The sequence below is a fragment of the Balaenoptera borealis genome (assembly GCF_965194805.1).
Source record: "Balaenoptera borealis genome assembly, chromosome: 11".
Lineage (NCBI taxonomy): Eukaryota > Metazoa > Chordata > Mammalia > Artiodactyla > Balaenopteridae > Balaenoptera > Balaenoptera borealis.
This window is the reverse complement of record NC_138868.1, coordinates 14,710,939-14,725,437: the sequence shown is the minus strand read 5'-3', so window position 1 is coordinate 14,725,437 and position 14,499 is coordinate 14,710,939. Positions and strand designations below refer to the sequence as shown.

At 54.5% G+C, this 14,499-nt stretch overlaps 1 protein-coding gene across 13 annotated transcripts in view; it reads right to left on the bottom strand.

The window, feature by feature from the left end:
• Nucleotides 1-496: 496 nt before the first annotated feature.
• Nucleotides 497-14,499, bottom strand: part of AMBRA1 (autophagy and beclin 1 regulator 1) — a 182,584-nt gene continuing 168,581 nt past the window's right edge. For all 13 annotated transcript variants that reach the window (XM_082340160.1, XM_082340161.1, XM_082340155.1 and 10 more), the window contains 3 exons: nt 10,852-10,944; nt 9,379-9,572; nt 497-2,068 (listed from right to left, as the gene is read on the bottom strand). In XM_082340160.1, the coding sequence (XP_082196286.1) occupies nt 1,584-2,068; nt 9,379-9,572; nt 10,852-10,944 (772 nt within the window). In that variant the 3' untranslated portion in view covers nt 497-1,583. The remainder of the gene's footprint in view (nt 2,069-9,378; nt 9,573-10,851; nt 10,945-14,499) is intronic.

Here is a 14,499-nt window from a genome sequence, read left to right as displayed (position 1 = left end):
CTGTCCAGACACAAAGTAAAGGGAAACCTGAGCAGCCAGCAAATGGCATCTTTGGGGGATGACTGTAGATAAGGCCAAGCTCCCTGCTGGCCAACCCAGACACCCATTATGGGTGCTTTCCCAGGACTGCAGGAGAGCCAGCTTTCTGGCCAGTTACATCTTCACTCCAGGCCCATGATCCTGGGTAGGAAGCAATCACGACGAGCAACCTTCCATCATTCTTACCTACCCACCTGTTACTGTGACGGTTGCTCCAGTCCTTAGCAGGCCCCTGGGAAGCAGGAGGTAGAGGCACACAGACGCAGCATGAAGCAGAGGTGGCAGCCCTTACCTGAGTGGCTTCTGCTGAGGCATCACGGGGCTCCCCACCTAGGAGGACAGCAGCACCATAAACAGTGCCTGGGAGAAACCAGGGCGGCTCAGTTCAATGTCCTCCCCCGGCCCCCCATCACTACCCCCCCCCAACCCCCATGGAAATAAACAGAGAGGAGACTGGTGAGGGGCATGTCATCATTTTAATGATGTAGATCTTTGGTGTTTCCCTCATTAGCAGTCAGACTATCCCCTCTCCTCCCACCACAATGTTTCTATGATGAGTTACAAACAGAAAAGAAATCACATTTTCATACTAAAAACAAAATAATCAGAGCCTTGATTTCTCCACTAGAAACTACATGTACAGTTCAAGATTCCACATGCAACACCTTAAATCACAGACCAAGACCTCACATTCTGACCTGGAGTCTCATCCCCTCCCCCAGCCTTGGGCTGGCTTTGGCCTAGGCTCAGCTAATACTGACACCCACAGGTGCTGCTCTGAGGGCCTTGGGGGGTGGTGGGGAAGGAGGAGCTTGGTGGACAAGCGCTGGGGGCTGGCCAGCCTACACCCCCCACTCCTGAGTGAGGACCTGCCCACCGTCCCTTGACCCCATCCTGTCTCAGGCAAGCAGGATGCCCCATTCACTCCATGGTTGTTCCCCACCAGTAAGTGCAGGAAGTCCCTGTCCTCAGGAATCCGAAGGCCTGGCCTGACCCCTGACTGTGGTCTCTGTGGGGTAAGATGATCAAGAGAGGCTGAAGCTCTGGAAGGCTCAGAGATGGAGCTGGTTTCTGGGGGCCAGGCCGCTCCTCCTGCACTAGGGCTCCTAGTGGCTCTGCCTGCACAACAGGTGAACAGGGAGAAGCTGGCCCACTGGCCACCGTCCAGGATGGTTTGGCCCAGATCTGGAAGACTATTCACCCTTCTGAGGGCTCTCTGCCCGGGGCTGAGTCCCTTGAGCCTTGTTTCCAGGAGAAAGGGGGGTTCATGGCAGGGATACCCACTTCCTCCTCCATTCACACTGAGCGCAGCAGTCTGTGGCTCCCTTGGGCTCCAGATCCTGGAAGGTTCTAGTCCCCGGAGGCAAGCCTTGCCCCTTTGACTGCCTCACACTGGCTGACTCGGGCTCCCTCTCGACCCCCCACCCTCTCGCTCCTGTTTCCTGACGCAGCCCGCGGCTCTTCTGCGCGTACAGTTCCCAGTCAGCTGTGAGGTCCGGTTTCTGCTCAGCGGTTTGAGGGGAGGCACCAGTGCACACATGTCTCTACCTGTTCCGTGGCTCCCCACTGGGGCCCGCAGCCTCCCCCAGGCTGCTGACCCCGCCATCGGGAAGGTGGTTGTTATTGGTGAGGTCGCAGTGCAGGGCTGGTCCCTCAGCGCTGGGAAGGGGGACAGGGGAGGAGGCGGGCAGGACTGCCTGGGGTGGGTCCCGCGCAGGGGTACCAGGCTGGTCCCAGGAGGCTGTCCGGGGGCTCAGGCCTCGCTCTGCCAGCTGCCCAGCTTCCGGGAGCAGTCCCCGAGAGGTGGAGGGCTGGGGCGAGGGGGCGCGTGCGACCCCAGGTTCGGTGCCCGTCTGGGAGCTGCGGTGAATACGGTGGCTGACGATGATGTTGTTGCCGAAACCACCCATGGAGGCCATGGTGGTGCTCTGCTCCCGCTGCACCACGGCTGTCATGCCCCCTTCCGCCATCAGCCGCTGGATCCTGCTGAGAGCGTCTTCCCCGCTGGCACCGTACTCAGAGCCCTCACCTGGAAGGCACAAAGCAGAAGGGAGGGAATTAACTGCTGGCCTGGGCCTCTGAGTCAGGCAGGCCACTGCTAGTAGGAACTGGGGGATTCTAACTAAAAGCAGAAACAAGAAGAGGGTCAATACCTCACTTCAAGAATCAGTCAGGCGACAGACGAATGGATAAAGAAGATGTGGCACATGTATACAATGGAATATTACTCAGCCATAAAAAAGAACAAAACTGAGTTATTTGTAATGAGGTGGATGGACCTAGAGTCTGTCATACAGAGCGAAGTCAGAAAGAGAAAAACAAATACTGTATGCTAACGCACATATATGAAATCTAAAAAAATTGTATTGATGAACCTAGTGACAGGGCAGGAATAAAGATGCAGATGTAGAGACCAGACTTGAGGACACGGGCGGGGGAAGGGTAAGCTGGGACGAAGTGAGAGAGTGGCATGGACTTATATACACTACCAAATGTAAAATAGATAGCTAGTGGGAAGCTGCTACATAGCACAGGGAGATCAGCTTGATGCTTTGTGATGACGTAGAGGGGTGGGATAGGAGGGGTGGGATAGGGAGGGTGGGAGGGAGGCTCAAGAGGGAGGGGGTATGGGGATATATGTATACCATACAGCTGATTCATTTTGTTGAACAGCAGAAACTAACACAGCATTGTAAAGCAATTATACTCCAATAAAGATATTACAAAAAAAAAAAAAAAGAATAAGTCAGGGACTTGAAAACTAGATAAGACTCCCCAAACAACCGTAATTCGTACTTCTGTTTTACAGGTGGTGAAATTGAGGCCTAGGTGGCCGAGGCTGCTCAGCTGGTTAACAGGCAGGGCTGGACCAGAAGCTGGGAGTCTGGTTTTAACCCTCTGGACACCACAGGCAGACTGGTCATGCATCTAATGCAGGCAGCCCAGACAGCTGGCTGTGTCTGCTCCTCCCTGTCTCGGGTAACCTGGTAGACCTGGCCCTGGAACAGGGTACACTGCCTGGTCTTTGGAAAGCGAGGGCACCGTACGGGGTGTGGCTAGAAGGCAAACAGTCTGCTCCGCTCCGTTTCAAAGCTGTGCTCTTTCTCTTCATTGTTGTTCTGTTTGTCACTTCCTAAAAGCACATGAGGAAGATGACTTTTAACTGTTCCCTAGAAGGCATTCTGTCTTACCCACCAACTTTCCCAAGTTATTTCCCACATACTGTTCCCCGGGGGCTGGATGTCTGATACCCTCATTTTTCACTAGAGGCAGCCAACTGCCCCAGCCTGAGGCTTCAGTCTGCACCTCTAGGGAGGAAGAGAGAAGGTTCTGCTCTTTCCCCAAAAGCCTGAGTATTCCCTTGTCTGTGAGCAGACGAGGCTTTGGCTCAGACCTTAGTTCTGCCACTCACTAGCTGTGTGACCTAGAATAAGTCCCTTGCCACCCACATTCCTGTTTTCTTTTATCTTTTTTTGGCTGTGTCGGGTCTTAGTTGCAGCATGCAGGATCTTCGTTGAGGCACGCGGGATCTTTCGTTGCAGTGTGCAGGCTTCTCTAGTTGTGGTGCACGGGCTTCTCTGTAGTTGTGGCATGCGGGTTTTCTCTCTCTAGTTGTGGCGTTCAGGCTCCAGGTCACGTGGGCTCTGTAGTTGTGGCGCGTGGGCTCTCTTGTTGAGGCACGCGAGCTCAGTAGTTGTGCCATGTGGGCTTAGTTGCCCCATGGCATGTGGGATCTCAGATCTCCGACCAGGGATCGAACCCATGTCCCCCTGCAATGGAAGGCGGATACTTCACCACTGGACCACCAGGGAAGTACCCCTCAATTTTCTGACTTGCAAAAGAGGGATGTAACATCCAGCCTGCATGGTGCCGGGCAGAGGGAATGAGATAACACCCGTTACGCACCTGACACACAGCGGGTGCTCAGTCAATGGTGGCTGTTGTGAATAACCTGGATTCTGCAGGAAGAACCCCACCCTGAGGGACCTTCCTCCAGCCTGTGTTCAGCCCCCACTGGGCAGACATGCAGTCCAAGCCTGTGGGCAACTATGATCAAGGCTCCCGGGCTGCCAGGGCTGCTCTACCAAACTATGTACGTATTTTTTTCCTTTGGCTACCTGTTGGCCACTTTGGGATTTTGCAGTTTGGGCAGCTTTGATGGTGAGTTTTGAACTTTTCTGGGGGTACTTGTTGCCAACAGCTATCTTTGCAAGACTTTCTTTGCTCCCACACTGTCCAGTGCCTTCTCCCTGCTCACCTTGTCAGAGCTGGATTTCCAGGCGGCCAGTTTTGCAGCTTAGCTGCATCGGAGTCCCGTTAGATCTCTCCCTCCTTGCGACTGCTTGGCAGGCATGTGCTGGTAGTTCTTCCTCCGGGTCTCAGTGAGACAGTTTGTCCCAGCACTGAGTAGGGACTCCGCCTGGGCTTTCACTTATGTCCAGCTTGCTTTTCTCCAGATTTTCTAGTAAATTCTACCCTCCCACCTCCAACCCCTCAAGGCAAGCTGCCCTGACATGCTTCCCCCTCAGACAGCTCAGTGCCAACTCCCAGGGCAGAAGGAAAGAGAACGTGAAGGGCTCTCAGAGTACTTCTCTCAAGGGAAAAGCTGTTCAGCAGTGGGTAGGGGTAAGAGGAAAGGTCAACCTAGGGCTTTGGTGCCAGCACAGCTTCTACCCTGTGAGCCAAAAGGGCTACCTGGAGAGGGCCCATGGGGACCTCCCTGTGCTCACTGCCACCGCCACAGTTTTCCAAGAATGCTATGCACTGAGGGCCTCCCCAGCCCGGCCTGGGGTATGCAGTAGGCTGGGCCACGGCCTGCTGGCATTGGAGCTCAGTGGGCTGGGCTCTGTGCACGGTGAACTATCAGCTCTTTTCCTGTAGATCACTTCGAGGGGCAGGACAGGTCTGCCTTGGGGCCTTAGGGGAGCTGTCACAGCTAGGTCCTAGCCCTGCTGCTGGCACTCGGGTCTGGGCCCTCCTGTCCTTTCCCACTGTGCCAGTGGCTCCAGGCCTGGCCACCTCTCACCACAACTATGGCTGTCTTTCCTAAATGGTCTTCTTGCTTCTCTCTCTCCTTTCCACCCAGCCTCCACGCTGCTGCTATTACCATTCTAATTCAGCTCTGATCCACTGAGTTCTGGTTAAGTCCATACTCTGTTCAAAACCCAGCAGCTCCAAGAGTCCTCAAGTAGTTAAGGCTCTCACCGTGACATTTAAGGGCCCTCTCTGGTCAGGTCCTAGCTGTTTCCCTGACCATCCCCCTTCCTGAACCCAGAGACTCAGCGCTGCTGTGTGCCCAGCGCCCCTGCCTGCAACACACTGTGGGTGCTCTACCTGCCACGCACCTGCCCATTTCCCCATGTCCGAAGTCCATTTGTTTTCAAGGGCCAACACAAGTGCCACCTCCCTCACCCTGCCTTCCGTGGTCCCCAGCTGGGAGTGGCTGCTCCTGCCCTGAGCCCCACAGAGACCCACACCTCTCTGCGTCAGAGTTCTCTCCCTCTGGGCTCTAAGTTCCTGACGGTCTCGGACTAAGTTTTATTCATCTTTGGGCTTGCACTTGGCGTCTACCTGTCGAATGTGTGGATGAATAAAGGGCTCCCAGGCTGCCTACAGGCATTCCAGACTTAAGGGGGCTTCTGAAAACTGGTCACATGTTACCCTTCTGCTATGGGGACAGAGTTATATGTCTGTTTCCTTTCTGGACTTATTTTTGAGGGTAGAGACATGGCTTCATCTCTGAATCGGATTCCCTCTGCAATACCTGTGGATGCATGGTGCCTAATACAATACTAGACATAAAGTAAGCACTCACAAAAGATGGGATAGAAGAGTTTAAAATGTACACACAAACGATTTCCTCAGGGCTGGGTGTAGGTAGCTTCAGCCTAGAGAGCTGTGAGCTGTGCTTCTCTCTTGGGAACTCTAAGTCAAGGCTGCGAGCCAAGGTAGGCAGCCAGCACATTCTTCAACAGGAAAACACACTGGGGCCTGAGAGAAGTGGCAGCCGTGGTCAGGGATCCAAGCTATTAGCTCCAGGAGCAGTGGCGGCCACAGGGGTTAATTCTGCTGTCTCCTTCCCTGTAGCAAAAGCATTTCTTTTTGTCTCTGAAAAATGGTAAACTGATTTAGTGTTGACATGAGATCATCTCCTTGGCAAGTTCTAAGGTACATTCTGGATGCAGAGGCCAGAGTGGGATCAGGAACTTCCCATAATGCCCAATTCTGGGGGTTTCACTGCCCAGAAGAGGGAAGCCAGATTGCATCAGAGGAGGAGCTGCCCTTCCTGACCTCAGGGGGCACCCTTTCCTTCCCTTTTCACATTTGCTTTTCCCTGGCCCAGCTGGTCTGTCATCTTCACCAGACAACAAAAAGGTCCAGGCAACCCTTCTCAGTGGTCAGAGGCAGAGCCATGGGCTCCCCAAATAGTGCAGCACAGCCAAGCTCAGGGGCAGGGCCTTGCCTCTGCTCAATTCATTCATTCCACACACTTCTTGAGTGCCCACTGTGTGCCAGGCAGGCACTGTATCAGAGCTGGGAGCAAACAGTGAGCCCAGGGAATGCCTCCCCTCCCTTTCTGAGTGACAGGGTAGGGAAGCTTTAAAGCTGGACAAGACAAGTAAAAAAGCCAACACCTGCAAATTCCCCCTGAGGAGGGCTCCTCCGGGAAGTCCTAGACAGAACTGAATAGATTTTAATAAAATTCTTATAGAACATGAAAACGAGGAGCAGCCTGGGACCCTTCAATGCTAACCAATGGGAAAGGGCTAGGGGAGGGGCAGGCCACAGAATGGTAATCACCACAAGTGGAGCTGGTTGCCCACAGTAACAGACTGGGCCCTGGTGTGTGGAGGGATGCAGAGGCGGGTATCCCCCCACCAGCCCCACCTTCTAGCTAAGCCCAGAAGAAGAGTTAACCAACTTGATGAGCGGTTTCCTCTAGTAGTTTTGCCAACTGGGAGACAGAAGGCAGGCGCGCGCGCGTGTGTGTGTGTGTGTGCGCGCGCGCGCGCCTGTGCGTGTGTGTGCGCGCGCGCGCGCCTGTGCGTGTGTGTGTAGCTGCTGTGCCTGCCTGCTACATGGGGAAAGTGGACCAGGAAGGAAGTCTGAGCCCAAGAAGACTCTTGATTCCTGGTCCGCCTACCAGAGCGGCAGTAGTGGATGGTGGTCAGTGGGGTAAGCACCTCAGAACAACGCTCCTGGCCCCAGGAGAGACGAGGCTGGCCAGTCACACCCATTGGTCAATGCCCCACACATCTTCTCCCCATACTTCTTTCTAGGTGTGGGGCTTTCTGAAAGGGACTATGATGCTGTCCCTTTCAGAGCTGGAGGTCCAGAGCTCCAGGCAAAGTTCACCACGCCAGACAGATGCAGTGAGCCATCCTGAACTACCCTGCCAAGGCTCCTGTTCTAGAGAACAGCCTATTCAACTGCTGCCTCTGCTGAAGAGTGCCTCTGGTCTCTGAAGGGCGCCTCTGGTCTCTGAAGGGCTCGCCCTCCACCACCTGTTCTACTTTGTAGGGAGGAGACTGGGAGAGAATCAGGTTCTGGTCTCAAACTGGAAAACAGAACCTCCCTCCTCCTGCCAGCCCATCATCCCCATCCCGAAACAGGAAGAAAGGAACTTATAATTGACTGGAGGTCAGAAATAAGCTGATGCTAATCAAAAAATATCAGAGGCTTCTTTGGGAGGTGAAAACACCGGTGGATGCTCTTCTTCTCAAGTGGGGAGCCCCTGCTGCACTTCACTTTCAGGCTGAAGGCCTCACTTCTGACCCAGATCCCTGTAATCTGCCCTTCCTGCTCATCCAGGCTCAGTCTCAACACACGCTGACAGGCCACGAACAAGAGCCCACTAGTGAGTGGTCCTCAGTGCAGACTGTAATGTTTTTGAACTTGGTGCCCTTGCAGCTGCTGTCCCCTCCGCCAGGAATGCCTGCCCCCTGCCCCCATCCCACTGTGCCTGACATTTTCCTACTTATCCTTGAAGATTCAGCTCAGGGTCACCTCCTCCAGAAGTCTTCCCCAAGCCCCACAGTTGGGAGCTGGCCCCCCCTCCTCTGTGGCCCCGAGGTCCTTATCATGTGAAGCAATTATCTGCTGGGTGCCTGCCTCCCTCTCTAGACTTCCAGTTCCTTGGGGAAGGACCAAGGCCTATTTGTCTTTGCAACCCCAGTGGCTGATGCATGGAAGACAGTCAGGGAACGGCCACGAGATCGCGGCAGAGGGGCCGCCTCAGACAAGGACTTCCGCCTGGGGCTGGCTGGAGGAGCTCCAGATCTCTCCTCTTCAGTGAGGCTCGGAGCTGTGTTGGGCTGCTGCAGCCGCTACCTCTACACCAAGGGGTTTCCACCCAACAGATGCAGGAGGTGGCCTGGGCCACAGACCAAGAAGGGACTTAACTGTAAAAAATGTCAGTTCATGGCAGCGACAGGGACAGTGCACTGCTGGGGGGGCTGCAGTTTGGAAAGCTGTTCCCTGGAGGTGACACAGGCAGATTAGTTACTCCTTGCCCGATGCACACTTGTCCTCTCTTCTCATGGTCTCTCTTGAGCAAATGGCTTAACACGGACCTAGGAAATGTGGGTCTGTTTGGAGGCTGCCTTGTCTGGAGCCTGGAGCTGCCAGGGGCTGGGGTAGGCGGTAAGGACAGTGACTGAGCGAGAACAGCCTATTTAACACAGCTGCCAACACACTCCAAAGGGGCTCGAGCGTTACCGCTGGGAAGTGCTAATTGGTTCTTAGCAGTGTGAGGCCAGCGCAGAGCCAGGGCGGAGCTGGCTGAGCCACACCTGCAATAGGTGAGAGGAAGGGGCTGACTGCGCGCCAGGCTGCAGCCAAAATGGCCATGAAGCGCGGGTGTGTGAGGGCCTCACCTGTGGCAGTCCCGACTCTGCCAGGCTGGCGGCGGGGGAAGACAAGTTACCCTGTGGGGTGGCCCCGGAAGCCCGAGGCCTGGGGTGCGTGTCTCTGGAACGAGAGCTCACAGCAGGGAGTCTTCTCTATCTAGGTGACTCTCTGTGCTCTCTCTCCGGAAGAACACCCTGGGTCCTCCAAGTTTTAGAGGATAAGGAGGTCAGGGTCCTTGGTGGGGCTGAACAAAGCTGTGAGAGCAGCTCGCCTTGCCGGAGCAGTGACCCAGATCAGGGGAATGACCTTCCTGCCCGAGGAGGCGCCACCACATGAGGGGCACTCACCCTGACGGCAGTGGTGCTCGCCCTGCACCAGCTGTCCGTGTGGACGGGCCGGGAGCCTCAGGGAGGGGTGAGAATGGTCCCAGCCCCCACCCCACGCCACTCTCCCGGTCTCATTTCCCCTCTAGCGTTACACGGCTCCTACCTTCACCAGGACCCGAAGCTGCTGTCCCCGGCTCCTGGATCTCCCTCTCTGTCTGTGTTTCGGCATTCTGCAGCTGAAGGGCCAGAGTCTGGGTGCCCTGAGATGTCACTGAGGTGGTGGGGTTCCGGGGCTGCAGCCCAATTGCATTCATCAGGCCCATGTCTCTGTCTGTCCTCCATGTGGCTCTGCTGGTGCTACGGAGAGAAAGGCAGACCGGAGTCAGGCAGGGCTGGGGACAGCACACCACGCAGAGCTCCGCCTGCTCCATGCCAATCCCCAGGGCACAGCCTGGACCAGGGCCTGCAGGCTGAGAGGCCCACTCCTGCGGCTGCCTCCCGATGGCGGTGAACTCGCCTGTGTCCTTTCTCCTCCAGATCAGTCCACACCCTGGGACAATGAAAGGAGGCGGCAGAACCGTCCAGTTTTGCAAACCCAGCTGGTCCAGTCACTCAAACAATGAGGGCCTTTCTGGGGAGGTAGAGATGGCTGATCTTAAAAGACACTTCCTTAGATTCAGGAAGCCACTAGCTGAGCTCCACGGGACAAAGGGTGAGCAGCGGGAGAGGGCCCTTTCTCTCTTTAGCTTTTCGTTCCTTCTAACTATATGCTGACAAGATTCCAGTTTAAATTCTTGGAACTTCCACTGAATGTCCACTTTGGAGGAAAAGCACCGGGACTCCTGTGAGGCTGTTCTGGGGTCCTCCTTCGGGGCCTTCTGAAAAATAGACCCTTAAAGCAGGGAGCGCCAGCTGCCAATGAGTAAGGCCCAGGACCCAAGCTATACGCCCCCTTCCTCGGGCATTTCCTAGGCACTGACCCTCAGGACAGCTCGAGCTGGCAGCAGAGGGAGCCCAGGACTTTCAAGACAGTCACCAGCCACTCCTATTTGTAGCTGCTTCTGGGGATTACTCCTCCAGCTGTGCCCTGTACTTCCTCTAGGAAGCAGTGATTGCTTTGGCTTTATCATCGACCCAGGACTTTTTCTCAAAATGTTCCAGTCTTCATTAATGAATTGAGTGATGAGAGGATCAGTACCAGGTTCCTACTCTCTCACTGGCCCCTGGGGAGGGTCTGTCCCTGGGCTGAAGCTCTGGGCAGCTTGGACCCTGAGGCCTGGGTCACGTGGGAGACTGCCCACGAGCAATTTCCTAGGGAGGGTATCCGTCTCCAGTGTCCGCTCCTCTCTCCTCACTGCAGCTCGCCCAGATACCACGCCAGGATGAGAGGGCTAGACGGTGTCCTAGCTGGTCTTAAATCAAGGCTCTGAGGGCAGAGGTTCTGTTCTCTTTCTTAGCCATGAAACACTCTTCTCGAACGAAATCACGTGCAAAAGCTCAACGCGTGAAGCAAATCAAAGAGGAGCTGCTCTGGCTGAGGACGGGCAGCTACAGAGCCCGGAGCACAGTCTGAGCGCACTGCTCCAGAGCCCACTGGTTGCAGAGGGAGGGCGGGCCTCCTCTTTCACAAACTCACCCAGGCCTCTCACTGCTTCGGCTGCTGGAGTGAACAGTGAAGACAGTCTCATTCAGCTGGTCCCAGTAGTACTCAACACCAGAGTTTAAGGCCCTGAAAACCAGTTGGGAAGGAGAAAAGGTGGAAGGCATTAGATAGGGAATGGCCAGAACCCCTTGCAATTCCTTCCTTCCTCTCTCCTGGGGCTGGGCTGAGGCCAGAACCAAAGATATTCCTGCATCAGGATGCTCAGTGTAGAGCAGACCAGACGAATCTCCAACAGCCCCAAAGCCTGGAGTGGTGGCTTTAGCCTCTTCCATCCCCCAGAGCCTAACTGGCTCCTCTTTGGGGCTAAGGAAGAGCTAAAAAATAGCCATGCCAGTCATAGGCAGTGAGTTCTGTGTGTTCTTCAGACACATGAGAAAGGAGCTAAGATGGCCCTGGAGACACCGGGTGCCACGGACAGCCCTGTCTAAAGGGTGTGCTTAGTGCTCAGAAACAGAGAGTGCAGGCTCTCACCACTGGGTCTTCCCTACAGCCATGGGGCCAGGAGAAAGGAAAATGAGGGCACCTTGACATTCTTACTTTGCCTGGAGCTCAGAAGTCTAAGCAGGAAAAAGCTCCTGCGGAGCCAGAGAAGCCCACATCTCTTTCTATTCTGGCCCTAGAGGCTCCTTTGCCAGGTAGAGGCTGGACAAGCAACTGGGAGAGCTGAAGATGACCCGGGAGGGCTCACAAACTTCTCCTGGGGGAGGGAGGAGAGAAACTCCAGCAGCGATGGGCTGGAATGCTGACAGCAGAGAGAAGAGCTTCTAGCCATCAAGTTCTCTGGGCTGCCAACCTTTTCCTGGTTCCTTCTTTCCCTGCAATGGAATATCACGCAGTTTCTTCCAACCTCACGCACGCAGGCAAAACTGCCAGAAGGGAAGCAGTGGCCTCTTATCTTTCTATACTGATGTGCCACCTCAGGCAGCAAGCCTGGCTGCCAGTGGTGGGTCCCAAAATGCAAGACAGCTACCTAGCACCAATCACATGGTTGAGGGTGGGGTGCTGCTGATGGTGGTGAAGGAAGAGGGATAAGAGTTGGGAAAGAGGTGTCTTTGAGCCCTTTGATGAGAACTCCAGCGTCTATGTAGAGATTGTAGGAGATACTCAAAAAAGCTAGCTCTGCTCCTAAGAGGGACAGGGCATGCACATGTGCTTGAAGAGCTCTGCTATAGACTGAATCCCCCCCAAATTCACATGTTGAAACCCTACCCCTAAAGTGACTGTATCTGGAGATAGGGTCTTTAGAAGGTAATTAAGGTTAAATGAAGTCATAAGACTGGGACCCTAACCCAAAAGGACTCTGGCCTTATAAGGAGAGAGAGAGATCTTATTCTCTTTCTCCATCATGTGAGGACACAGTGAGAAGGTGGCTGTCTGCAAGCCAGGAAAGGAGTCCTCACCAGAACTCAATCATGCCAGCACCTGATCTCAGACTTCTAGCTTCCAGATGGTAGAAAATAAATTTCTGGTGATTAAGCCACCCTGTCTTGAGCTGACTAAGAAAAGCTCCAACGGAAGCCAGCTTTTTAACCTAGAGGCTGAGGTCACCTTCCTTTAACGACAGAACTTCTTCAATAAAGAGCAAACAAATGAAAGTCAGTGGGTTGTGAGGATCAGCCAGGAAAAGATGAGTTGTGGGGGGGTGGGGTGGTGACGTAAGGTGATTCCTCCCTAAACGTGAGGATTGGATAGGGCAGGGGCCTGATGGGGCCTGCATGGTGAGCGACTGCATGTCAGGAGGCTGTGCTACCTCAGGTGAAAGGAAATGGGCCTAGGCACTGGGACCCCAAATCCATCACTAGAGGGGCACTAAGATTCTGGGGATTAGGCTTTACCTGTGGGAAAGAGCCACAGCCAAACAAAAGTACTCTTCCTCTCCCTGCTCTGGACTAAACCCCTCCCAGCTCCTCTTAGAGGGCAGATTTGGTGTGATCTTCAGACGAGCCCTCTGAAAGAACATCAATAAAGAATTAAAGTTCAGGGTAACAACACCTGCGGTCAGGTGGCTGCCTCTCACGGCAGCCCGGGGGCCAGGACTGAGGTCAGCACCCTGAGCCCGGACACCTCAACCCGAATCTCCGCCACTCCCATAGCCGCACAGGAGGTGGCGGGCCATGTTTCCTGGATCTCAGTGAGCTGCTGTTTCTCCTCGAGACCACAGGGAGCTGAGTCACCAGATACTCAGCTATTTTTGTGAGGGTTGTCTGAGAACAACAGGGCATTGGAGAGCAAAGGTGAGAGAAGATCTTACGTGATGGAAGAGGCAAATGACCAGAAACAAAAGCAGAGGCCCCCAGAAAACAAAGCCACCACTGCAATTTTTGATGAGCAAATCATGGCTGCATGAGGCACCACATGAAGCCAGCTGCCAGGGAGCCTCTGATTTACAAACTTGTCAAGATTTATTGACAGGTGGCAATACCACATGGGTCCCCGCCAAATCCTTCATCTGTAATTCCTGCTACCCAGGGCTGGTTACTGACAACAAACTGCTCACACCAAACCTATACCAAACCATGTACTGCGTGACCAGGCACCTTCCTTCCCATCCAAGAGGAAAGGCCACCTGAAGGCACACTCTCTGAGCTGCGACTGCCAGCATGACGCTGATGGCCAAAGAGTCCCTCAAACACTTTCCACCTGGCAGCATGCGCCATCAGCTCCAGGCTATGAACTCTGGCCATTTACTGAGGATATCAACTGCCAAACAGAACAGGAGTGATGGAGGCTATCAACATGCTGCTCCATTCTCGCCCCCCGACCCCAATCCTCTCTGCTCCCCACCAAGAGGTCCAATTCCAGCCATGATTTGTTCTACCTTCTATGGTCAGACCAGCTTGACTACGACAAGCTCATGGATTTGGCTGAAATTCCAGGCACTGTACCAAGGAACAGAGTTGAAGATACCCTCTCTGGCTACTGAAACTCTAAGTGTTCAATATTCAGTGTTGCTTATTTCCATCTGTAAGCTAAAGAACAGTGCCAACCATCTCCTTCCTCCTTGGACCTTAGGGAGGATGAATGAGTCACCACTGTTTGCTCTAGGTTCTTCCTGGAAGCTAGACAAACACACAGAGGGATGAAGAAGAATGGGAAGGCCAGTCAGGGTCAGCCTTCCTGGCTTCCTTCAACAGCCTCTGTGAGCTGTGCTGCTGGGCTTGGTTCAGTGACTCCTCACAGCTGGGACTCTTGGGGCTCCCTGAACACAGCTAAGAGCCAGCCTGGCTTCCTCGGTGGTGAAAATGCTCTCACACAGAACTGCCCTTGGCAGTGATAGCGCCGAGTCCTAACCTCTGGACCGCCAGGGAATTCCCCCCAGCCTACTTTTCTTCTGACATGAGCCTCTGAATTCTGTCTTCTGAGCTGACTCTCAGAGGTCTTCCCAGCACCTCCCCACCCCATCGTTTGTAGGGCTGATCTATGAAGACGGAAGTGAGCAAGCAGCCCCTCACATCAATCTGGCACTTCATACCCACCCTGGTTACTGGTGGGGGGGCTGGCTGGGCTGGCGGACAGCCAGAGGCACAGGAGCAGCTTGGGAGGGGTGGTGGGTCAGGGAGCAAAGCAAAGGAGAAAGGAGCATCTCACTGCTGGGAGGGGGTGGGGACCAGGCTATCAGCC